Raw genomic sequence first — 24559 nt, 5'->3', positions numbered from 1 at the left:
AGGGATCATACAGTAATCATGTTTCTGTCAAGTGTTTTCTTTCACTGGACATCATGATCTCGGGCCATGTGTTTTGACACATGTCAGAAGACACATGGGTTTTTTGAGGCCATTTCCTCCAGTATATTGCTAGATAATTCTTTCTCCATCCATTCACCCTTCAGTGGTGACTTGTTTTGACTAGGAAGTTAGTGGTTCTTTGTATCTGGGAATCGGGTTAGTACTCAGGTATTGGAAAGTGGGCCCTCCAGTCAAGGGAGGGCCAAGAACATTTGTCCCTGGCCATACTGCTTGTGTGTCAGTCTGCATATCCTGTGTGTCCGTTCTGAGAAGTTTATTGAAGCTCCTGGAAATGTCTGTGAAATAGGCACTGAGTAAGACTGAGATGTCCTTGAATCAGGAAGGGGCTGTGTGTATAAGAGTGACCTTCAGGCAGAGATGGACTCAGAGAGTGGAGACTCACAGATGGAGATTCAGTGGGATGACGGAAGATCATCTAAGATTTTGTGCCCATAAACCCAAAGCATGGTCAGGGACCTGGTGATGCCCTGAGGCACTTCCCCGAGGTTTCCTAGTCTCAGGTTTGTGGTGTTGGAGCCCTTTCTGCACACTGAACAGGCTTAGGACATTTAAGAAGTGCCCTTGTCTTCAAACAGAGTAAGCCTGCTCTTTGGTTCCATGCATTAGAACTTCAAGAACAGTTTTGCTTGGCTGAAGAGGTTCTAGTGCTACAAAAACTAAAGGGTGGGAATAACCAGGATGCCTTGTGCCGTTGCTTAGCAACGGTGCTCTGGTGCCATGTCTTCTCCCACTTGTGCCTTCAGCTGTACCTGTCAGCAGCTGCTGGGTAGGAGTCACCATGTTTTCAGTGTTTTCTACAGCTGCACTCACCTTCCTTCTCGGAATGTTTTCTATAGCATCCCATGTACTGCTGATAATCTAACTTCTGTGGTGCACCAAAGGGAAGATTTGATGACAGCCATCTAGAACCTTCCATTCAAATTCCTTCACCTCTGACTTATAGGCTGTTTCCGGAAATGAAGATGCCTGTTTCCTTTACCTCTTTCTTCCTTTGCTGGCCTGTGTCTGCTGCTTTCACAGAACTCTTTCTTTCCTTCCTTATCTTTGCAGCCTTCAGTCAGGTACAACCTTCCAGAAGGTACCTCCCAGCTCCAGGGTGGAAGGATTTCTCTGTACTCATGAGACCTGTCTCTGTCTTAGCATAGAAGCAGGCACAACATGCCCCACAGGGTTCTCCCTCCTCTTCACCCTAGAAAGCTTCAACCAACAAAGCAGCCAGAACAGCCTTTACCCCTCTTTAGGGTTCATTTTGGATTTAGGGAACCACATGCCCCTACCTCATCCCGTGAGTGAATGAGTATCGCTTACACTGAAAGATGTTTCTGTGTGGCTGATCAGTCAGTAATTGGATGCTACTAGGTCCTTGTAGGTTCTGAGGAAGCCAGACTGGAACTGGGAACAGATGTGAATCAAATCATCATATATTAAAAAAATATGCCAGTCGTGTGCGAGCGCATTAGTGGTTGGGGTGTGGAGCCAAGGTTAAGACTGCTAATAGGGTGGGCTTTGGTTAACTGGAAGAAGGTTCCTGTAAGAATAAGGTCTTAACTGAAACTAGGAGGGTTAACAGGCAAGTTAGCCGAGGAGGTGGCAAAGAAAAGTCTGGGCAGAATTACTATACGCAGAGGCTCTGTGCTGTAAAGTGTGGTGAGTATGGGGGGCAGAGATCACACCTGAATAGCCACACTCCAAAGACCGAGGGGAATCTAGCTGAGGATGAGGACACAGAAGGTGACAGAGCCTCGTGGCTATGAGGACATATTGTAGAAGTGTCCTTTCTCTAAGAGAAGATGGAAAGTGTTCCTACTAACTAGAAAGCCTTGCTCTGGAATGTCACCTCTTTGGGTCAGATTGTGCCTCCTGACCCTGAGAGGCCTGACCCCTGCAAAAACCTACACATTTGGCCCTTGTCAGTTTTTGCCATGAAGGTTTTTCTGTAGTGTTTTGTTGATGTGTCTGCCTTGATGCTCTGCACATAAAGTGTAAAAGGGACAAACCTGTCCCAGACGCTCAAGTTCTAGCGAAGAACAATTCCAGCAGTGTTTAATTCATGCTTTGCCAGGGAGAGCAGAGGCTGACACAGGTCCACCTCCGCCCTGACCTTCCAGCAGCTGTTAGCGACTAGCTTTGCCCTTGTTCTGTGCTTTCTACCCAGCCATTGCTTTTATTGGCCATTAAATTAATAGACGGAGGACGCTAAATGAGTCCATCAAGATTCGTTCCATGGAACTAATGGTGTTTTGCCAAACACGGCTCTTGGTGTCTTGTCTTGGCTGACCCGGTTTCTCAGCTCAAGATGAGCAGACAGCAGTAGCCCATCAGCTTTGACATCTGGGTTGTTAGGCAGCTGCCACCACAACCAGGCTCTTGTCCTCTCCCATCCCTTCAGCAGCATGAGGTGACCTGTGTACTGTCGCCTGTGGGTGACCTTTGGCTTCCTGGTGCCAGGGTGAGCAGGCTCAGTCAGGAGGTACCTCCCAGCTACAAGGCAACAGTGGGTGAAAGGGATACTGTAGATCTCATTTCTACATCTCACCTGACAGCTCAAACCCAGAGTCAGGCCAGAGTACAGAACTCTCAGCAGTGTACAACAGTGTAGACAGAGCTGTGTGTATAACTGCAAACAGAGCAGTGTGCAATTGTGCAGACAGACCGAGCAGTATATAACTACGCAGACAGACTCAGTCGTGTATAACTGTGCAAATAATCTTCAGAACAGGTAAAGAACGTGAGGTCAGGGACCCCCGCTTTGCCTTTTAGCTGTGTATCTATCGTTGGTCTAGTTACTTGGTGTCTCTGAGACTGTGAGGTGGGGGTAGTGGCCTACTCATGATAATGTTTTCATGTGATCTTAGATGTTCTCCCTTTTCTGCAGAAGTGTGAGGGTAGAAAGACCCTGTGGCAGTGCCCCTTAGGCATTATCAGCTCTCAGCTACAAGTTCCCTAGTATATGCGACTTCACATTTGAGGAGGAGCTGTCCTGTGACCTGTTCTGCAAGTAATGACGTGTTCTCATCTTTCTCCTGTCTTCTCTCCCGTGTGTAGGTGACAGTCGCATTGAGGTTCTGGCTGAAGTCTGGGACCACTTCTTCACTGAGACTCTCCCTACCCTGCAAGCAATATTTTATCCGGTTCAGGTCAGTGCCATTGGGATGTGACAATCTCTCCTCCACTGACCTAGGTGACCAGGTCTCTTGCTAAGAGGGGCACAGTGTGGAGGTGGGGCACCTTGGTTAGGAAGGGCTCCAGAGGCCTTCTGAGCACTTGGTGTGTCTATACTTCACCTCTAAATTCAAGTGAAGAAGAGGGTCTTATATATAACCAGCAATTTGTAGGTTCTTGTTACCCTCATGATTATGAAATTACACACACACACACACACACACACACACACTCACTCACTCACACTCACACTGACGAAGGTAGGTTTTCTTTTTCCTTCTCTTTCCTTCTCAACCCGCCTGTCTTTTGCACTGGCTTTCTCTGTGATGTGCACTTTTAAAGTACCTTATTAGTGGACACTGGTCAGAGAGTCTGTCAGGATAGCTTCCCTTGTGTGTACAGTGCACGTTCACCGAATTCACCCCCTTACTTGCTGCTGCTGCTCCCTTCTTCCTCCCCCTCCCGCTGGTCCCCTTGACACACATTTTAAGCTAGTTGCTGTTGTCCTGAAGTCGTGGGAAAAGATAATGTTCCTTGCTCTCTTGTGGACTCTCACCCAGAGATGATGCAATTGTGCTGGGTAGGAGGATGTGCGGGCTGGAGCTCTAGCGTGTGAGCTTGTCACAGCAGTCCCTGCAGAACATGGGATTGGGATTTAGGGCTGGCTAGATTGCATAGCAGTTAAGAGTTTGCACCGTTCTTATAGAGGTCCGGGCTGTGATTCCCAGCACCCAGGTTGGTTGGGTCATAGCTGTCTGTAGCTCCAGTTCCAGAGGATCCCGTGTGCTCTTCCAGACTCCATGGGCTCCTACACTCATATGCACAAGCTTACACACACAAAACAAACATATACATAAAATGTAAAGTAATAACAAAAATAAGTAGAGTGTGATATATAGAGCAGAGAGTCTTACCTCATGCTTGTCATGGAAGCGTGAGGCTCTGAATTGAGATCCTCATCTCCTGTTTAGAAGCTGATATAGCTGCACCCCAGTGGTTGGGGGAGACAGGCACACCTCTGAGTCTTGCTGGCCAGCCAATCTAGCTTAAGTGGTGAGCTGTTCCTCTCCCAAATTGCTTGCACATACCTCCAGCTTGCTCACATTCCTCTCCTCCCTCTGGGGTTAAGGCCTTTCCTGGTCTACTTTGTTGAAGTGTGAGTGTAGTAGGTAGACTGAAAACAGAGCCACAAGCAATGGCTGGAATTTCCTTATTCCACAGCAACGGCCCCAGGAGATTGCTTTGTACTTCCTGTACGGGGTTTCAGAGGAGCACAGGATTGCTTGCACTCCATACCCAGGATTTCAGACGTTGCTCAGTGATGTCATTTCCCATTGCAGACTTGCCTCTCACATCTCCTGTAACACAATGCATGTAGACGCCTGGGTGCCGTCTGCTCCTCTCTTTATGCTCAGTCTGGACTGGTGCTGATGGAGACCCTCAGCGTCTGCACCCACTGACAGCCTCTCACTCGTAGGTGTCACCCCTTAGCAGGCAGCAGGTCCTCAGAAAGACCTGAGGGTAGGTAGGATTCACTGATGTAGCAAATAAAAATACCAGGTGTTACCTTAACTTTGAATTTTATATAAACGGCAAATAATGCATTCTACTATACTTACATATGAAAAAAGAATTTAGCCAGCATCTGTGATAGTGTTTCTTCCAGGCTCTGCCCCACAGTTACCTGGCAACAACAGCTAGGTAATGCCTGGCTGTTTGGCCCCTCCTCACCCTCTTACTCTCTCTGCCCTTCTCCCTTTTCGCCTCCATTCTCCGTGTGTTTCTGGCTGGCCTTTTGTATCTCTGTCTCTGTCTCTGTCTTCCCCCCCCCACCTTTATCTGTCTCTACTCCCTCCTCACCTCCCTCCCTAAATAAACTCTATTGCATACTGTATCCATCGTATGGCTGGTGCCTCAGCATGAGCTTGCAGAGGTAATCCTTCCACCTCACCATACAGTTCTACCAAACACATCCTGGTTCCTTCTCTCTTTTTTATAAAACACAGCATCTTGTGTTCAATTTGCTTAACCCGAAGGAAGAAGATGCACAGATGAGGGTCATGTGTGCAGCAGGACACGGGCCAAGACATGGTGATGTCTGTGGCGTATGAGTCAGGGTGGGCTCGAGGGACTCAGAGCCGGGCAGGAACGCCGTCACGCAGACCTAAGGATGGTTCTGTTTTGATTCTCTTAAGAAGTGGAAAGATCTGATACTGCTCATTTCATTCCTCTCGTCCCCAGCAGTGGCAGACCCACCCAGTCTTCTCTTCCCTGTAGACCTTGAAGGGCATCTGCCTACGCTGACTCGTTTGTTTTCTTTGCTAGCAGAAACTGAGAGGGAGAGACCTGGATTCAAAGTATTAGGCAGAATATTGAAAAGCAGGTGAGGAGATCCGTAACAAACGGGCAACGAGGCAGAAGGCATGCTGTGTGGGTAGCCTGTACTTTGGGTGATCTGGAGGTGATTTTTCTGTTTCTAGGACAGAGATTACAAGGAGATAGACTTGCTTTTACTTTGGGATGAGTAGGTGTCCTTCCTCTGACCCACTATGAAGCGAAGCCATAACAGAGTCTGAAGACAACCCAGAGCCCTGGTTAATTGCCATGAGCGGTAGTCGCAGGAAGCGGTGATTGGCTTGTTTCTGTTAGTGTAACCTGGGTACCTCGTCTCTCCAGTTGAGTGCATTTCCTGGCAGCATGAGAGGCCAGCATCTGTACATGAAGAAAGGCCTTTGTGGCTGCTGGGACCCTTGATGTAAGCTCCACATTACGTGTAGAGCTTCGATGTAAGTTACGTCTCACACTCTGCTCTAGGATTGCTTGGGCTCACTTTTCCACATGGAACGAACCTGGTACTGACTCTACACAGCCCTCTGGTCATTTACTAAGCAGAGTCTCCCGTTCCTGAGCCTGTATTGTTTAACCTTAGCTTGGAAGGCTCGAAGGCCAAGTTCCTCATCTTTTCCAGGAGAGTGCTGTGACCTCTGCCAAGCCTACCCCCAAGTGACTGCAGATACTTGTGTGAGGAGGTGCTGCTGATGGGATGGGCAAGGGTGGAAAATAGAAAATAGAAAAGCACGTTGATTTGAGAAGTTGCCCTAATATTTTTTGGATCTGTTCCCCGCCTCCCTGGCCTGGGCACACAGGTGGGTTTGGAATGGGTTGCTCCTGAACGTCTACCATGTTTAACCTCTTAAATAGTCATCTCCATACATTCCAATGTGTGAGAAAATGTGATCTCAGATACATATGAGGCAGTGCATTCTTTTGAGAGGGCAATGGGGCAGGATCCATAAGGGGTGTGTGTGTGTGTGTGTGTGTGTGTGTGTGTGTGTGTGTGTGTGTGTGTGAAGACAAGAGGCCAATGTCAGGTGCTCTTCTCTGTATTTTTTTGAGACAAGGTCTTACTGAGCCGACTTGGCTAGGTTAACTGACCCGGAAGCCTCTGCTCTGCCTTTCCAGTGCTGAGATTACAGACTCCCGTCTGGTTTTTAGAAATGTGAATTCCACCACACTCAGGCCTTTCCAGTTTGCTCAGCACTCACTATGCCGAGCCATTTCTCCCGGTTTAAAGGCAGGTGCTGAGGGTGAAAGTGTTCTTCCGGAAAGTGGTAGCGATCTGAGTACACCAACAAAAGTGTTTGAGAATCATGGATGAGCGTGTTTATTGCACAGTTGTTGTGGGTAAAATGCGGAGGGGCATTTTAGTTGAAGGGATGGCAGTTAGCATATTTTTGCATATTGGGTTACTAAGTGTTCTTAAAGTAGTATGGGGCAGGGAAGAAGCGCGGTGCTCTGATAGGCAAAAAGGTCCAGGTTGCTCTAAGCTAAATAAAGGCCTGCAGACTATGGCCTCTGTGTGTTTAAAGGTTCACTGTGCAATTTTATATCTACAAAAAAAAAAAAAAAAAATCAGAAGATAAATATAGGCCTTTGGAGAGTGGTCTCTTGTATGGATACCAAGAATACTACAGAAGGTGGCTTCTGCTTGCCTTAATTGAGTCCTAACTGTTTGAATAGTAGCCTAGAAATATTAATTACTTGATGATTTAAAAATGAAATCAAAAACAAAACAACAGAGAGTTACCATCTCCATGGCTGGCAAGTGGAGAGGCCTCCAGGGCCTGGGGGGCCTCTAGGGGCTTCCTGGAGAGACCAGTTATGCAAAGTGGTTCTGGGGTGGCTGGTAGGGGGTTTCTACAGTTGCCTTCCTATTCCTGGCTTTGTCCTCTTCCCTCCAGGCTGACATTCAGCCTAGTTTCAAAAAGTCTGCCTGCCCTTGCCTGCCTCCTCTTTTTCTGCCTTGCACCATTTAATTAAAACACTTTCACTACTGATATCACATAAGGGGCACGAACAAAACCTGGACGGTTTCTGTCAGCGCCCAGCATCCTGGATTATTACGTAGCCTGGCCTAAACTGAGTAATGAGAGGTAGTGAGTCACTGATCTTGCTCTCTTATCTATCTAGCTGTCAAGCACCCCAGCTTCCCAGCTCTTCAGTGGTGAAAAGAATAAGATTATACATGAGTAGTGCAGTAAAGAAACCGCTGTGGTGGCTGCTCCACAGTTAACGGAGGTTTTAATTGTGGGAGAGAGGAAGATGGAGATGGAGGGGGAGGGAGGCAGAGAGAGGGAGAGGGAGATGGAGGGAGAGAAGGAGAGAGAACATCCAGAGGCATTTGGAAGAGTCTAGAGAGGAGAGGGAAAAGCAAATTGGACATGGGCTGGGCTAGTAGAGTAGCAAGAGACAGAATCTCGAGAAAGAATAGGAGAGAAGGGGGGTGTGCTATTATAAAGGATCTGGAACAGGATGGTGGCTAGCAGAAGAGCCAGGAGGCTAGTGTGGGGACCTTGAGATGCTGGAGGAGCCTGGAGAACAGCATGAGCTTTAATATGCAGCTGCAGGGACCTGTCCATGGAGAGCCATTATGTCCCTTTTGATGGAAGGGAACCCAACTCTAACTTCCTAAGGAACTCTGGCTTTTAGCTGACAGCCAGAGACCCTTCTCTGGTCCAGCCTGAGCTAAGAGATTATGGTTATTTCTGCACTAATGTACTCTCTAAGGCCTAACCAAGATCAAGTAACAACACCTTCCATTTGCAATTTTGTAATTAGTAACATAGACATGTAAAATGTAAAACCTCGAGGTATCAATTGCAAGGTCTCAGGTGTGTGCTTTGAGGAGGGCATCGAGGATTGTAGAGATAAGATATTAACATGGACGGAGCACAGCCCCGCCAGGCCTCCCAGGAGGCTCCAGTCTCCATCTCTGCAGACAGACAGCACCGTGGAAGCTCTGAAGAGGGGTTGGCTGATTGGAGGATGGCCAACCCGTGTTGGAGAGAGCGAACCTCTTTCCTGCTGCTGTTTCCAATGTTGATCTTACCTTAAACACTGTCCTGGGAGCAGGGACGAGCCATATTTATAATCAGAACAGTGAGTGATTAGTTGGCTTTATCCCCTCCTTCACACACATATGAATACATGCAAATAAATCTTCAAAAAAAAATGTAAAAATGCCTCTCTAGATCCCAGAGTTCCAGTCGATGAGTTGGGGGGCACACACACACCACAGCCTAAACTGTGGGGATTGTACTTACCGTATACATCTTAATGTTTAGAGTCCTGCCCAGCACAGAGTCAAGCCAGAGCAAACTCTTGCAACGGGACACTTTTATACCCTGTCTGCTATCATAACCACTGAAGTGGTCACACTCCTACTTACTCCTTCCAGACACTCCTCACTACTTTTCCTCATTGGTTACTTGTGATTACTGTAAGAATCCAGCATCTTCTGTAACCATGTAAGGTCTGATCTTGCCTGACATGGTAGGGTGGGCACTTAAATATTTAACAGATGAAGTGGAGGAAGCAGCCTTGGTGTAGAGAGAGCAGTGATCTTTCTCTTTCTTTTCCCTATCTTTCTCACCCACTGGAATCTCCTGACAGCATGGCCCCTGTTATATGTGTATTTTATTGTTTTCAGATTATATAGGCAGGCTGAGCCACACCCTGTCTTAATGCCAGAGGAAACCAGAGCCCGGTCTTCATCTGAGACAGCCCACAGGCCTCGCCTATGCCTGTCCTAGTCTGGAGTGCACTGGGAACACTTGCCCTGGACTCCTTGAAGCTGGTGGGGATCCAGCAGGCACTCACCTCTCACCAACCCCCCACCTGTCTCCTTCCCTAGGGACAGGAGCTGACCATCCGCCAGATCTCCCTGCTGGGCTTCCGGGACCTGGTCTTGCTGAAGGTGAAGCTGGGTGACTTGCTGCTGTTGGCACAGTCCAAGTTGCCTTCTTCTGTCATACAAATGCTTCTCATTCTGCAGGTGAGCTCCCAAGGGCCCTGTCCCTTATGGCAGCCATCAGCCATGGGTCCTGCCATGGTGGAGGTGGGGAGGAGGTCAACTGCAGAGCAGTGTGGCTGAGCTGCTTCACCTGCCCTACTGCTGTACTCAGGGCTAGCGGTGGAGTAAGGGAAGAAAACCTGGACACTGATTTCCTGGGCGCTGTGGCTTTCTCCATCCCTCGGGTGGGATTTGGGTGCCCACATTCCCCCTGAGCACTGTTGTCTGGGACAGTCAAGACAGACACTCAACCTTCCCCTGCTTGTGCCCTCCGCACCCAGCCCAGAGTCTTGAGTACAAAGGTAGCCATTCACTGTGGCACCAGCCAGTGAGAGTAGATATCCTTCTCCACTCTCCAACTATGTCAAGGACTGCAAACAGTGACAAAGCATCTGCCATAGCTGAGTCAAGATAGACCTCGAACTCCAAGATGAGCTTCATGAAAAAGCAAGGCCATGCCAGGTCTCAGACCCCTGGCCACTTCTTGGTCTCGGTGTGACTCGTTCTTTCTTATTTTTCTCTGATGCTGTCTCTTGTGGCCTTGCCCAGATGCTTTTGGACTTTGTCTTTCTCTGTTTGTGGAATTATTTGGACCAGATTAGATGTGACATGCCATGGTGTTTGTTTCCAGGGAGACACTACCCAGATGGCTCCGTCCTGTCTTCTCATCCCAGTCTTAAATCAGCGACAGGAAGATGAGTTAACACTGCTCAGGCTCTGGTTGTTTGCCAGGTGCAGCGCAAGGACTATAAACGTTCTGTTTTTCTTAAACGGTCCAAGGTCAGCATTTATGAGGTCAGCTTTGTTGTTATTCCCATGATCCCGACAAGGAAACAAAAACAGGACGCTTATGCAGTTGAGTGAAGTTTCTCAGCTGGTAAGAGGCAGTAAGATTCTAAGATGCAGAACTGTGAGCATCCTGCTTCCTCCTATAGGTAAGGGATCTACCCGGTTGGCACAGGTTGGGTTTGGGGATCCCCTTTGCCCAGTCAGCCATGACCTTGGATGTGGTTAGATGGGACCAGAGTGCCCTGCGGAGCTCTTTTCCGTGGGTGGGTGTGCAGGTCCCTCATCTTGCTCCTGATAACGGATGGGATATCACCAGCCCCATCCCCCCTAACTACCGTGTTTTTAACTATGTGGGGCTATCTCTCTGCATAGTCCCCTTTTCTGTAATGAGAAAGGAGGAAGGGTCATTTTAGAGATAAGGGTAGGTATCATTCTATATCCCGCCTTTTTGTAGAAGGGAAGAGAAGGATGGGCGTGGCAAAGCATCCAAAGCTTACATCTGAAATAGTGGATTCAGAGCTTAGCTTTCAAATATGGAGTGTGGAAAAGGAGCCCCTGAGGATTCTACGAGTGAGGTTAGGAAGCTGGGCTCCACTTTTTGTTTCTGTTTTCATTTATAACACCCAGCCAGTATTAGTCACTTCCCTTTTAAGCTGTGTCAAAATACCTGACAAAAACAACTTAAAAGGGGAACCATTTATTTAAGTTTACAGTCATCACTGCAGAGAAGGCACAGTAAAGGGAAGGTGAGGCAGCTGGCCACGCTGTATCTGTATCAGCAAGGAGAGTGATGAATGCTGGTGTTCAGCTTGCTTCCTTTTTTATGCATCCTGAGACCCCCAGCCCAGGCAATGGCTGTGTCCATGAGGTGGGTGGGTCTTCCCACCTCTATTAACCTAACCCAACTCAACCCAACCCAACCCAAACCAACCCAACCCAACCCAACCCAACCCAACCCAACCCAACCCAACCTGACCTAACCTAACTTAGATAAGCCCTCACAAAGATGCTGCCCAAAAAGTGTTTCCATTGTGAGAGTCCAGGTTAACCACCATACATCTTTCTATGTGTGTTCGTAGCTGCCTTTTGAGCATCCTCCCCATCTGAAACTTTATCAGGAGGTCCTGTTTCTGTAAAAAAAAGCCTTTTGTTGTTCTAGATTTTGTGTGAGACAACCAAACGGTACATGGAATCACCCCTTAAAGTCTCTAAAGATGTACCAGAACTTCTATTTCCTCTGAACTGTCCCATTTACCCACCAAACTGTGTATATACAGTTCTTTTTAGCTGATCTTACATAATCTGCTCAAGTGTGTCTCTGGGCCTACAGCCCCTCCATTCCTCCATTAGACATTAGAACCTGGCTCTAATACTGACTTGGTGCTGTGGCCTCCCTGGTCCCTGCAGGGCTAGGGTCTTGGTACTCACTGTTTTTCTGCACTGAACCCTGTTGAATAGAGCAATCAGAAGAAATCTTAAGCTTCTTCCTCATGCCATCAGCATCCTTGGTCATAAAAGTAGATGTTCATTGAGCATGGCTCAGAAAGTGATGGAGCCAATTAGGAAGAAGCCAAGGTTCTTGGCCTGAGATCCATGATAGCCTCTTCCTTTAGAAGCATGGGACACAGCCTGAGAAGTTCCATGGCTGTGTTGAGGTTCTGAGAAACTGGGTGAGGAAGGAGTTCCCACTGTGGATCTTCTTGTTTTTCCCACATCAAGGTGTAGCTCACTCAGGTATAAACTAAACTGTGTGAGCTGGGCAGTCAGCCCTTCCTTATCTTTTGCTCTCTCTGCCTTTCATCCTGCCTTCCTGCCTCCCCCTGGGTGTTGGAAATACCCTTAGACTTTCTAGGATGGTCAGATTACTTGGCATCCTTCCTCTCTTAGCCTCCTGGAAATAGGTCTCCTGAACCCTTTCTCCCTCAGGAGATGTAGAGCCAAGGCAGGGAGGAAGGTAGTAATCAGTGTAGCTCTTTCCTCCATCCAAATCTGTCTTCTAGGGCCTGAGGGGCAGCATCTTTGGAGTCTGAATAGGATGTTCAGGGAATCTGCTCTGGGCCCACTCCTGCTACAGGAAATGTACTGTAAATTGTCTGATTCTCCACAGAGACATGAGACCTGGGCCTGATGTTCCCAAAATGGCCTGACTCTGATATGAGGAAAAAGCCTTTCTCAGGCTTCAGCTCTCTCTTTCCCATCAGTCTTCAAAACTTCCTTGAGCCAATTCCCCCTTCTTGAAAAAATGCGAGGGCAGCTCATGCTGTTTACTAGGCAGAGAGTTCCTCCCACCCAGAGGATAAGGGAGGTCTTGAGTATGGGACCCTACCCAAGATGCAAGGTGTGAGAGAGACATTGATCTTGGAGGGCCCTGTGCTTAGTTGTGTAATCTCCCATCTCCCACTGAACATTCTTAATTTTTGAATGTAGGGCTCAACTTCTTCATTTCATACTGGGCCATAAAGAGTTGTCATTCATAGGCTGTGGTGTGCTGAGTGATTTAGCAGTGAGACAGAAAGCTGAGGATGTCCTCAAGGGCCATGTTCCTTGGAGAGCCACACTTGCAAGCTGTGTTGTCATCCCTCTTGCCCCTTCCCCTTGCCACCTCTTTCTCCTGTCATGCCCCTGTTGGAGGAAAAGCCAGAGAAGAGGCTGATGAGAACTATCAAGGGAAGAAATAAAAGAAGAAAAATATTTTTGGACCTTGAAACCTAGTAAAGGTGGTTTTATGGCGTGTACCACTCTGCCCTGAGGTTCTGGCCCCTTTGCCTTCCTATTGCTTCGAGTGTTCCCCTCTGGTTTGGGCCAGCCTTCACATGTCATCCTGAGTCAAGCAGCTTGCTTGCTTTCCATGCTCCTTTCCAACACTAAGGATTCTGCTGCTTGGGCTCAGGGAGGGTGGGGCTGGAACAGGGTGTGGAGAATCGCCACGCCTGTTTCCAACACCAGTCAAGCTCTTTTCGATAGATAGTCACTTTCTCCACATCTGTCTATTCCCTTCCCTTTCTAGTCCCAGACTGCAAACTCTGCTTATATTCTGTAGCCTCTTTTCAGGCTTCTCGTTTCCTTAAGTCACGAGACACCCAGCACCTGCGTCTCATTTGGCGTAGCCAGAAAGGACCAAGGAAAAGCCCACTTACTTGGGAACATCATCTCAATCACAGATCCCTGGTCTGCAGGAGTTGGCCCACTTTCTTCACTCAGCAGACGACTCTGGGGCTGTGGTGAGCTTTAGCCTTTTAAGGGACACCATTCAGGATCTATTTTGAGAATTTGTGGAGATAATCTTTCTGGCTTAGCAGAGACCCCGGAGTCTCCTTTCCCCGCCCAGGCCCTTGTCCCTCCCTGGCCTCTGGGTCTTTCCCACCTGGCTTTTACCCAGGACTTTTCCCTCATGAGGACTCTACTGTGCTGTGGTGCAGAGACACACCTAGAACCACGTTCAGGGTCTTCCTTTCCTCCTGTTCTGGACTTTTCTGTGTGTTTTCTGTTTTCTAACCTGGTAACGAGTAAGTGACAATCACATGGCTCAGAGCCACATAGCTTGGGTTCCAGCCCAATGGGGACTTGTTTGTTCCTGTCATCTACTGGCTGTGTTGTACCAGGCAAGTTTCTTAAACCTCCTGCTTTTTATTTGTAGCCATTGGAATGGGGACCTGTCCTGGTTATTGGGAGGCCTGTGTGTTTGTTCTCATGCAGGGCTTTTGTGAAATGCCTGCATGCTGTGCGGGTGAGCTCACACTCTTCTGGGGGTGGGATGATCATTGGGCTTCACCGCCCCTCACCTTTAGAGTGAGAGTTAGGACGATGCCACCTACACTGCCCTGAGTGAACCCAGCTCTTGTTCTTAAAAGGCCCCGTTTCTGGATTTACTTCCTAAACTTTGTATGTATGCATGTGTATGTAGGTAAGTATGTATGTGTATATGTGTGTATGTATGTAGGTAAGTATGTATGTGTATATGTGTGTATGTATGTAGGTAAGTATGTATGTGTGTATGTATGTAAATATGTATGTGTGTATGTGTGTATGTATGTGTATGTGTGTATGCAAGTATGTATGTGTGTATGTATGTATGTAAGTATATATGTATGTGTGTATGTAAGTATGTATGCATGTAAGTATATATGTGTGTGTATATATGTATATGTGTGTATATATGCAACTATATGTGTGTAACTATGTATGTAAGTGTGTATGTATGTGTGTAAGTATATATATTTATGTAACTATGTATTGTGTAAATATGTATGTATGTATAAGGGTTTTGTGTAGCCCTGACTGTTCTGGAACTTGCTCTGTAGACCAGGCTAGCCTTGAACTTAGAGATCCACTTGTCTCTCAGTGTCTGTTTTAATAGACACTCATCTCCCTTTCAACATTCTTACAGATTTTCAGTTCAGGGCCCTGCATCTTTATTTGGTAAAGGGCCAGGAAAACCTGTTATTTATGTTTTGCTAGGAAACCTGGCAGAGGGGCTGAGGAATGAGGGCTGCTCCACATGAAAGGCTCTATTGTACTCAATCGGTCTGGAGGGAGGGGGTTCCCGCTCTCTTCCTCTGGGGAAGGTAGCTCCTCACACTGCAGGTCCCAGGGAAGGCTGCTTCTGGTGCACTCTGCCTGGCCCACAGGAGTTCAGGTTGGGAGGCGTGGGGAAGGAATCCCAGCGGGGTGCCGCCAGGCCTGTGAACTCTGGAGGGCCAGGACTCAGTCCGGTGCTCAGATTATAGCCCTGCTGGCCAGGGCCATAAACCCCTGTCTGCCTGTTAGAAAAGTGCAGAGCCTGCGATAAGGCTCTGGGACAAAGCGCTTACAGAGGACGAAGGAGTCAGGACCACAAAGGAGCCAGGACCGGGAAGAAGGTTTCAACGTGTGTCTTTATTTTCGCACGCCTCTCTCCTTTGTTCTGTTCTTTTTAAATGGCCCAGGATCCAACCACCAGATTCCCATACGTTTACCTCAAAGATCATTGTTTTTCTAATGCTGTGTGTGTGTGTGTGTGTGTGTGTGTGTGTTTGTGTGTGTGTGTGCGCGCGCAAGGGAGGGACTTAGGGAGTGGCTGATTTGGCTAGAGTCTACATCACTCTCTCCTGTGGACGCAGGGTTTGGGGCTTACCTAGAGCCTTGTACATCTGCCCCATTGTGGTGCATCCAGGCAAAGTGGATTTGCAATCTGGAGTTCAGGAAGCACCAGTTACCTGTCCTCGGGGCTTCTACCAAACTCGACCTCTCATGTTTCCAACTTTAACCCTTCAGTCCCAGAAGGCTCCATGTAAACCATGTTCTCATGTCCCCATGTCCCTAGGAGAGCCATCCAGCTCCACATCTTGTGTCTATCCCTTCTCCCACCTCCAGCCTTGTCTCCATTTTCTGTCCTCTCCCATTTTCATCTATTGACTTGGGACAAGTGCCCAGTGCTTGTGGCCTGTTTCCTTCATTCTGACCACAGGGAGGCCGACTGTGGCCATACTGCCTTGTGCACAGAGGAGGGTCATTGACAGGTATTGACAAATGTCCGTTGCCTTGACACTTTTCATTGACCTTCATCTGTCCTGGGTGTTCATTTGTAGAGTGTTCACGAGCCCACAGGCCCAAGTGAGGGCTATGTGCAGCTGGAAGAGCTGGTGAAGCAGGTGGTGTCTCCCTTCCTCGGCATCAGTGGGGACCGCAGCTGCTCAGGCCCCACATACTCACTGGGTAAGAAGCACTCAGCTCTGAAGTCTGGGGGTTGGGGATAATGGCGCCTGTTATGAAGTGTGGCTCACTGATTGTCTGTCTACCCAGCACTTTGTTCTAGCGAAGGCCAGTGGAAATCTTGGTTTGTTAGTTACAGAAGTTTTGAGGCCCTGTGGCAGCATCCCTGCCCCTCTACCAACCTTCCTCAGAAACTGGTCCCAACCTCTGTAGTAATTAATGCCTGTCTCACTTACACCTTTGACCAATGGCTTTGATCTTTCTCCTTAGTTTTTTTTTTTTTTTTTTTTTTTTGTACCTAAGCCCAGAAACTGTATTTTCTTATTATACCTGCTTAGTTGGGCTCCCTGTTGCGGTGATGACACACCATGACAAAAAGCAAGTTGGAGAGGACAGGGTTTATTTCACTCACAGTCCTGCAGAACAGTTTATTATCAAGAGCAGTGCGGGCAGCGACTCAAACAGGACAGGAACCGATGCAGAGACCATAGAGTGGTCCTGGTTACTGACTTGTTCCCCATGGCTTGCTCAACCTGCTCTCTTCTAGAACCCAAGACCAGCAGTCCAGGGATGAAACCACACACGGTGATCTGGGTGCTCCCCTGTCAACAGCTGATTAAGAAAGTACCGCACAGGCTTGCCTACAGCCAGGTCTTATGGAAGCATGTTTTTTCTGAGGTTCCCTCCTCTCAGATGACTTTCGTCAAGTTCACATAAAACTAGTCACTCCAACACCTGCCACTTGTATGATATGCCCACCCATGATATTTCTTCCCTTGACACAGCTTGCCACGGGAAGCCACCATGTCACTTTTACAGTCAGATTTTGTTTCCCTAAGATTTATTTTTATTTATTTATATGAGTACGCTGTAGGTGTCTTCAGACACACCAGAAAAGGGCATCAGATCCCATTACAGAGCCAACATGTGGTTGCTGGGGATTGAACTCAGGACCTCTGGAAGAGCAGCCAGTGCTTAAACTGCTCAGCCATCTCTCCAGCCCTGCAGTCAGATCTTTCCTCTACTGTCCCTACTCTATTTCCATAAGTACTACAAGGTCTTCCACTGCAAGGGACAGGTCCTGGGTTTGGGAATAGATTCTGCTGGGGCCTCCTGTTTGGGTGGGTATAATACTACTGCAGTACCAAGCAGTGTCTTAGCCTCTGTATAGAATCTAGAGGTGAGTCAGACCTGCTCCTTCTCCCAGTGAGAGCACAGTCTCGGTAGAAACCTCCAATGTCATAGTACAATATACTATAGAACAGTTCCCAACAAACATGGCCTTGGTAGAAACAGCCCCGTGAAAGACTTTTGATAAAGATTCCCCCGTCATTTCCTAAGATGTAAGACCTTACAAAGCAGATGCTTGCTTGCTTGCTTCTGTCTTCAGCATCTGCACTGGGGCCTGATGTCCAGCTCTGCAGAAATACAGCAGGTATTTGAACATGCTTGTTAGGCCGCTGCCGGCTGCTGTACTCCGGGCAGCTTGCACTCTCAGAAAGGTGCAGGTACATCACCTGGATTACACTTGCTTGCCCCTAATCCTGCTGTGATGGATTTGTAGCTGAGCTTCCTGGGCCTCTTTGTGTAGAGGCTGAGCCCTCTAATGGCTGTTTTCCTGGCCCTGGTCCTGTTTCTCTGGAGATACTAGCTTTACCATAGCAGCCACAGATTGGAGGAGGCAGCTCCATTCAGTTGACTCCCAGGTCAGCCCACGGGCTCCATCTCTGATCTCTTCCTTGCTCCCTTCACATAAATCTGAAAGATATTGAAGGAAGACAGTCTCCTGCCCTCTGCCTCTTCCCTAAGCGGGATGTTGTATTGGCTCAGTCTCCATGGATCCTACCTTCCTTATTACTGTCTGGGCTCCTGTCATTTCAGGGATGGGGACACAGGGAGATCTAAGAATGCCAGAAGGTGAGTGGTGTTATGCCAAGAATTCCAACGTAGGGGAAGAAAAAAACATTTGACTTCAACCCCCAAAAACTCTTAGTTGAAACAGATCTCTGTACCAGATTAATGAGAAAACAAAACAAGTGTGTTGAAATCCGTGGTCTCACATACAGGTGAGACATCTGGGGAACAAGTGGTTTTCAAATAGTTGGCTTTGAATTTGTGCTTATAGAATGTCTTTAATAAAGAACAATACTTTTCGAGACAGGGTCTTCTGTAGCCCAAGCTGGCTTCAACCTTACCATGTAGCCAAGGGTGACCTTGAACCTCCGGTCCTTCAGCGCGAACCTGCTTCTTCGCTGCCTTCAGCTCTCAATCCTTCATGTTTTAAAAATTGCTTTATTGTTTTGTGTGTATGGGTGTTTTGCCTGTATGTGTGTGCATTTGTGTCTGATGCCTGAAGAGGGCAGAAGAGGCTTTGATTCCCCTGGCTCGGGAGTGACAGGTGGTTCTGAGACATCATGTACTGCAGTGACTGGAATGTGGGTTCTCTGGGAGAGCAGACAGTGCTCTTCACTGCAAACCCACCTCTTTCGCTCCCACTTCATGTCCTTAATCCTAGCACTCTGGAGGCAGAGGGATGTGGATCTCTGAGTTCAAGGCCAACCTGATCTGTTGACTGAGTTCCAGGGTTACACAGAGAAACCCTGTCACAGTAGATTTGAGAATTCTAAGAGGAGCTATCTCTGTCTCCAACCCAAATTTAAAAAATACACAAAAGATCCAAGTCCAGTTTCTGGAACCCAGTACAAGCCCCTGTAAGTCCAGCTCCAGGGAGATCACACTACCTCTAACCCTGTGTGTGCAGGTGCGCATAGGTGCACATACCCACACATAGACACACATATATACACACAACTTTTTATGAGTGGAGAACGAAAACATTTTAAGAGTTGCAATAAGGTCACGAGAGAGCCTTTTAGTTGAGGCAGGGCTGTGCTGTGTCTCACCGGAGCCCAGAGCAGCATGAGATTGTCAAGGCAGCCTGGGGGGCAGGGCCTGTCATCTGAAAAGCCACTCAGCCAGTGGCAGTGCTGCACACTCCTGTCCAGACTTTGGCAGATGTGCATGGCCCAAGGAGGGTGGCGTTTTCCCTTACTCTTAGGGTGTCTGAGAAATGCCCCAGCTTTGCAGGCCAAAAAAAAAAAAAAAAAAAAAAGTAGAGACTTGCTGCTATGAATATAAATTGCAATACAGTGTGGTGGAGTAAGGGCTACCCAGGAGGCCCCTGCCATGGTGTTGCCCAGCGAAATCATGCTATGTGACAGACCTAGTAAACTAAAGAAAGTTTACTAGGAAGGGAAGGGAGCAGGTATGTGAAAGGGGAGAGACTGGAGGGGGCAGATAGAGAAGGGCAGAAAGAAAGGGTACCTGGAAGCACACAGGAAGGGGGAGGAGAGAGAGGAGGAGGAGGAACAGGAGGAAGAAGAGATCTGAGGTAGTGAGCAGTTCCCTTATATTCTGCCACACCTGGCTGAGGCACACACAGGTAGTAATGGCTCTGGTTGATCAGGGAAGCTATTTATTGCTTGGCAGTTGTTGGGCGGAGCCTAGCTGAATTGTCTGTAAGCCAATACTTGCCCTGTATCCCTGCTGTGTATCCTCCTGGACTTCAGAGATGCTGAGGCAGGGTCTTGCTCAATCTGGACTGGGACCAGGCCCAGGAGTCTTGCTTTAGAACAAAGTGATCCTATCTAAGGTACCAAATGGAGTGTGTGTGCGTGCGCGCGCACATGTGTGCAAGCCCTCACCTCCAGAGCTTCACCTTTTTTTATTATAAGAGGACAAAGGAAGACTCAGGTAAGGATGGTAGCAGTGTAAATAAAAGCAACAACAGACAGACAGACAGACAGACAGACAGACAGAAACACACCACACACCACACAGCCTATGTGGAAGCCCAGCTTGATTGCTATCTTTCAAGTTACCTTAAGCTACTTGGGATTTTTTTGAGGCTCTCACAGTCCCTCCCCTGTAGCAAAGGCTGGATTCCTCACCTGCAAAGCCCACCTCCCCATCCTCCCACCTCCTCACTACTTTGTACCCCTGGGGTCCTCTGCTGAGCTACCTCCTCGGTGTGACAAAAGCCCTGTGGGCCTTCCCAGGTTCTAGACTAGAGCAGGAGCCCACAATGGCAGGGGCATTCTGGGAGCCGATCAAAGGCTTATTGGGAGAGCCAGTCCCCAACAAAAGACTGCTTCACCCTGGCTTTGCCTCTCTGGGAGTCTGGGGGGAAAAAAAACAAAACTGCAGTTGTTGGCTTCCACAGAAATCAATGCCTGACTTGGTTGGGGACTTGTGAGGAAGGAATAAAGGCTTTCAAAGGAAAGTCAAGGAAGGTAAGGTGGCAGACCAGCCTCTCTCTGCAAAAGTGCCTAATTACAAGGAAAGCCCAGACTTTAGGTCTCAGGAGTTCCTAGGAAGCCAATCTCAGTGAGTGCTCAGTGGGAGATTCCATTTCCCCTGGTAACATGATCCTGCTATCCCCAGTACAAAGAAGAAGGGGAGAAAAAGCAGAGACTAAGAATGGGGGGCTGACTGGCAGCTTGGGTCTCCGCCTCTGGTTTGCAGGCTTCCCAAAGGGCGCAGTGGGGTTGATTGAGGGAGACACCATGCCGCTGACTTCTCTGAGGATTAGCTCTGATGACTGGCAGCTCATCAAGGAAGCACTGGCTGCCAAACCATAGGCCTCTCTTGCAAGTCCCTGCAGGGTGAGAGAGGAGGGTGGAAAGGCTGGGGCCCGTGGTGCCTACAAGGGTCAGGGCTCAGCTGTGTAGTCTGGTTGTTAGTTACCTTTTTGGAGATGCCTGGGGCTTGAGCACCAGCTCTGGTCTTCTGCTGGGGCAGAGCAGGAAGAAGAAAGAGCACAGAGGGTGGGGCCAGGCGGGCTGTGAGGTGTATTATGGGAGTAGCTTGTCTCCTTCTTCCCCCCTCCTGCAGGTGTGAGGATTACCTACTCAGCTTTCCCTGGACCCAAACCCCATGTCATGCTGTGTGATTTGTCTGTCCTTCCCTGAAACTGCAAGGCATGGGAGACATTTTTCTATGTTCCCAGACCCTAGAAAAGTCTGTGTCTAGAGTCTATAAACCAGTCCCTAGTAGCACAGCTGTCTCAAATTCTCTTCCTTCAAGGCCTCTCTCTAGGGTCTGTGAAGATGCTTTAGTCAGTGAAATGCTTTCCCAGGGTAAGGACTAAAGCCTAACCCCAGAATCCATGTTGGTTGGGCCTGGTGGCATCCCTTTAACCCCAGGAGCAACATCCCCGGAGCTCGTCGGCCAGTTAGTTCAGCTGAATTGGTGAGGCCCTGGTTCAGGGTGAGAGCCAGTTTCAGAAGAATGAGGTGGAGAAGTGGTTGAGAGAAATGCAGATGTCAAACTTTTTGCCTCCATATGCATCTACTCATAATACATCTGTTTGTCTCTGTCTCACTGTCTCTGTTTCTCTCTCTCACACACACACACACACACACACACACACACACACACACACACACAGAGTTATCTGGATTTCCAGGATACCCTTGGTATCTGACATTTTTCACATTGATATCAGGGAAACCAAGCTTGTGTCTTGGGGTTCTTAGTCTCATTAATAAACTCATGTTAAGAGGAAGTTGAAGGACAACGTTATTGCAGTTGAAATGAAAAGCTTCTATTGGGGAAAAAAGGACTTGGCAGCGGTGGTGGCACATGTCTGTAATCCCAGCCTTCTGGAGCTAGCACAGGGGGAGCTCCGAGGTCAAGGCTAGCCCAATCTACAGAGTGAGTTCTAGCACAGCTACACAGAGAAATGCGGCGCGCTCTTTGACTAGCGAGGAAAGACGACCACCACCAGAGGATTCTTTTTAGATCACGCTTTATTGTGGGAGCCTCTTGGTTGAAGGGGAGAGCAGGAAGCGAGGGGCCCCGAACTACCTTAGCTGTCCGCTTATATAGGGAGAAGCGCATACGGGGCTTGCCATGATTGGTTGTCACCAGTCTGCTGACACCAGAGGCCTCAGGATTGGCTGGAGACAGGTTATGTACTGTGCATGAGCAGGGTGCAGCGCCTTAGCTGACAAGAGCATTACTATATATGGAGTTGTTTACCTCAAACCGTGAGGGAGCCAGCGCCATCTTGTAATGGCATCCGAATTTGGCTCCCTACAGAGAAACCCTGTCTCTGAAACAAAAGAAAACCCCCACCAAAAGAAAAGATTCAAAGTCGGTGTTGGGTGTGTTGGGTAGGAGGATGAGGGGTGGGTCTGGCATGAATTAGGAAAAGGGGCTGGAGGTGAATATGATCAAAACACAGGGTATGGAATTTCAAAGAAGATTTAAATATTAAAAAGAAGGAAAAAAACCCCACCAAAACAGGCACAGTATAAATCTGAGCAGCTGTCTGGAGGAGAAAGACTGGGAGGGGACAGGGCCCACGGTTTGAGTTACTGGAATGGGGTACAGCGTGCCGTAGCAAGCGACCACATGGTAGAGAAAGAGTAAGGAGACCCGTGGAAAGCATTCTTGTATCTTAGTCAGCGTCTAAAAGAAAGTGAACAAAAGACCAAAAAAAAAAACAAAAAAACAAAAAAAAAAAAAAAACCCCAAAACCAAACCAAAACATCAACAAACAAACAAGAAAACCAAACCAAACAAACAAACAAACAACAATAACAACAAAAAGAGCGCAAGAAAATTACAGCTTTCTTGGAATGGTAGGCAGACCCAGCTGAACTTCGGGCATTGTGTCAGAGGAGGGGCTTCTCGATAGGAAACTCTAGTTTCTAACGCAGTGATGATCTGCCTATCTTTTTAGCATGGCTTAGAGATGACCCTGATTTCCTGGGACTCGTCCTAGGACCAGGCCCTAGATTCTGCACAACTGAAACTTGAGTCCCCCAGCAGGCCAGAGATGCTCTCCTCTTGACCAGAAGTTTTTCTTGAATGTGCCTTTCCTGCAACTCTAAAAGCAGGAGGTCTGCTGTGGGTCCCAGACGAGAGTCTTGGCTTTGTACGTAATTGTGACTGTAGACTTCGTGTTCATCTTCTGCAGAACAGCACGAGAGTTGGTGTTGATGAAGCATCTCCTTTGGGGTACAGTACCCAGCTAGGCACCCAGCCAGGTGCTTCAGCTGGGCTCCACCCTCCTATGTGTGTAGACCCAGACTTCTCCCCTCCCCTATCAAGTCCACGTTACACTCATTTTCAACAGTCAAGTGCATTTTGCATAGCATAGCTCTAGACGTGTTTGCTGAAGGCTAAGGCTCTACATGATCACCCACTCGTACTCGCGTGCACACAATGCTGGCCCAGTCCTACTCTGCTTTCAATTCTCAGCTCTTTTCCAGCCACAGCCGAAGTGGCCTTTTGTTAATTCGATGCCTGTAGAACCCTTCAAGCACTTGATTTCACAGTGACAGTTGATGCCCAGGAAACCCTCAGACACCTCTCCTGGGCTCCTTCCAGCAAGTTGAGACCCCTGAAAATCCCTCAGCCAGAGAGACAGTGTGTCTCAGCTGCACAAGTTGAGTCTGCATTCCTCAATTTCTGTGTCCTCTCCAGGCCCAGCCCCTGCTTCGGCTCTCTTCTCTTCCTGGGCTGCCCACCCTGGCTAATCTGTCTGCCCTGGTTTTAGTCTTATATAAATTCTCAGTCTCTTACCGGCGTTGGCTCATTCTGTAGACCTCCTCCCCAACTAGAAGATGTATGTCCCCAGCTCCCGGGAGTCAATGTTCACAGCTGAAAGTGGAAAGATCCTCTCTTCTCTCCAGCTGTTTCTGCACACACCCCATTTTGCAGATGGCCGCTTTCCCTCAGGTCCAGATATTGGCTTCTAGTATATGTCCTCTCAACATGGGCCCAGCTCCTGCTGGGCTGATTGACGGTTTCCCTACAGCCAACCCATGGTGCTTGGCTGTAAAAGTAGTATGAGAAATACGTTGTTCCTAGGGACATTGTTTGGAGGATGGTCCCTCAGCTAGGTCCTTGCTGCCATGAGGTCTTCTGGTGCTTTGGTTTTAGAAGTATCCATTTTTATGATGCGAGAACATTATAGCAGTGTGTGTCTCTGAGGGTGCAGGGGTTGTTCATAAATTCATTCTTCTTGTTCATTGCCATTCCGTATCTCATTCCCTCTCTGGCACACCAGCCAGCTTCCTGTTGAGCACCAGAGGGATGGGGTGGACCTTTTATTCTCTGAGTTCAGAGGATGCTGGCTCAAGTCATCCTGTGTCCTGTTCCTCCACAGCCCATCCCATGAGCTCTGTAGCTTTAGTAACTGGTGCTTCTAGCCCATGGACATCTCCACTTTCATTGCTGCCGTTCTCACTCCTGTCCTTCATCCGCTTCTTTACTGTGATATTGGTCACTGCTTTGTTCCTGTGTCTCTGCACCCTTCCTGGCTTTTCTTGGAGCTGGGGTGTCTCAGTTGAACCCAGAGCTCCCTGATCCAGGGCAGTCTAGCTAGGTAGCTTGCTCCAGAGATCTCCCGTGTCTGCCTTCTGAGTGCTGGACTTACAGAGTAGCCACAATACTCACCTGGCATTTGCATGG

At 48.3% G+C, this 24559-nt stretch overlaps 1 protein-coding gene across 1 annotated transcript in view; it reads left to right on the top strand.

Moving 5' to 3' along the window:
• The window catches only part of PRR5L (proline rich 5 like), a 78323-nt gene that overhangs the window by 49960 nt on the left and 3804 nt on the right, over positions 1-24559 (top strand). Inside the window, 3 exon segments of the mRNA XM_080931713.1 lie at positions 3127-3218; positions 9437-9577; positions 15952-16078. Of these exon segments, the coding sequence (XP_080787839.1) occupies positions 3127-3218; positions 9437-9577; positions 15952-16078 (360 nt within the window).

The sequence above is a fragment of the Micromys minutus genome, assembly GCF_963924665.1.
Source record: "Micromys minutus genome assembly, chromosome: 17".
NCBI lineage: Eukaryota > Metazoa > Chordata > Mammalia > Rodentia > Muridae > Micromys > Micromys minutus.
This window is presented reverse-complemented; position numbering and strand designations above follow the sequence as displayed.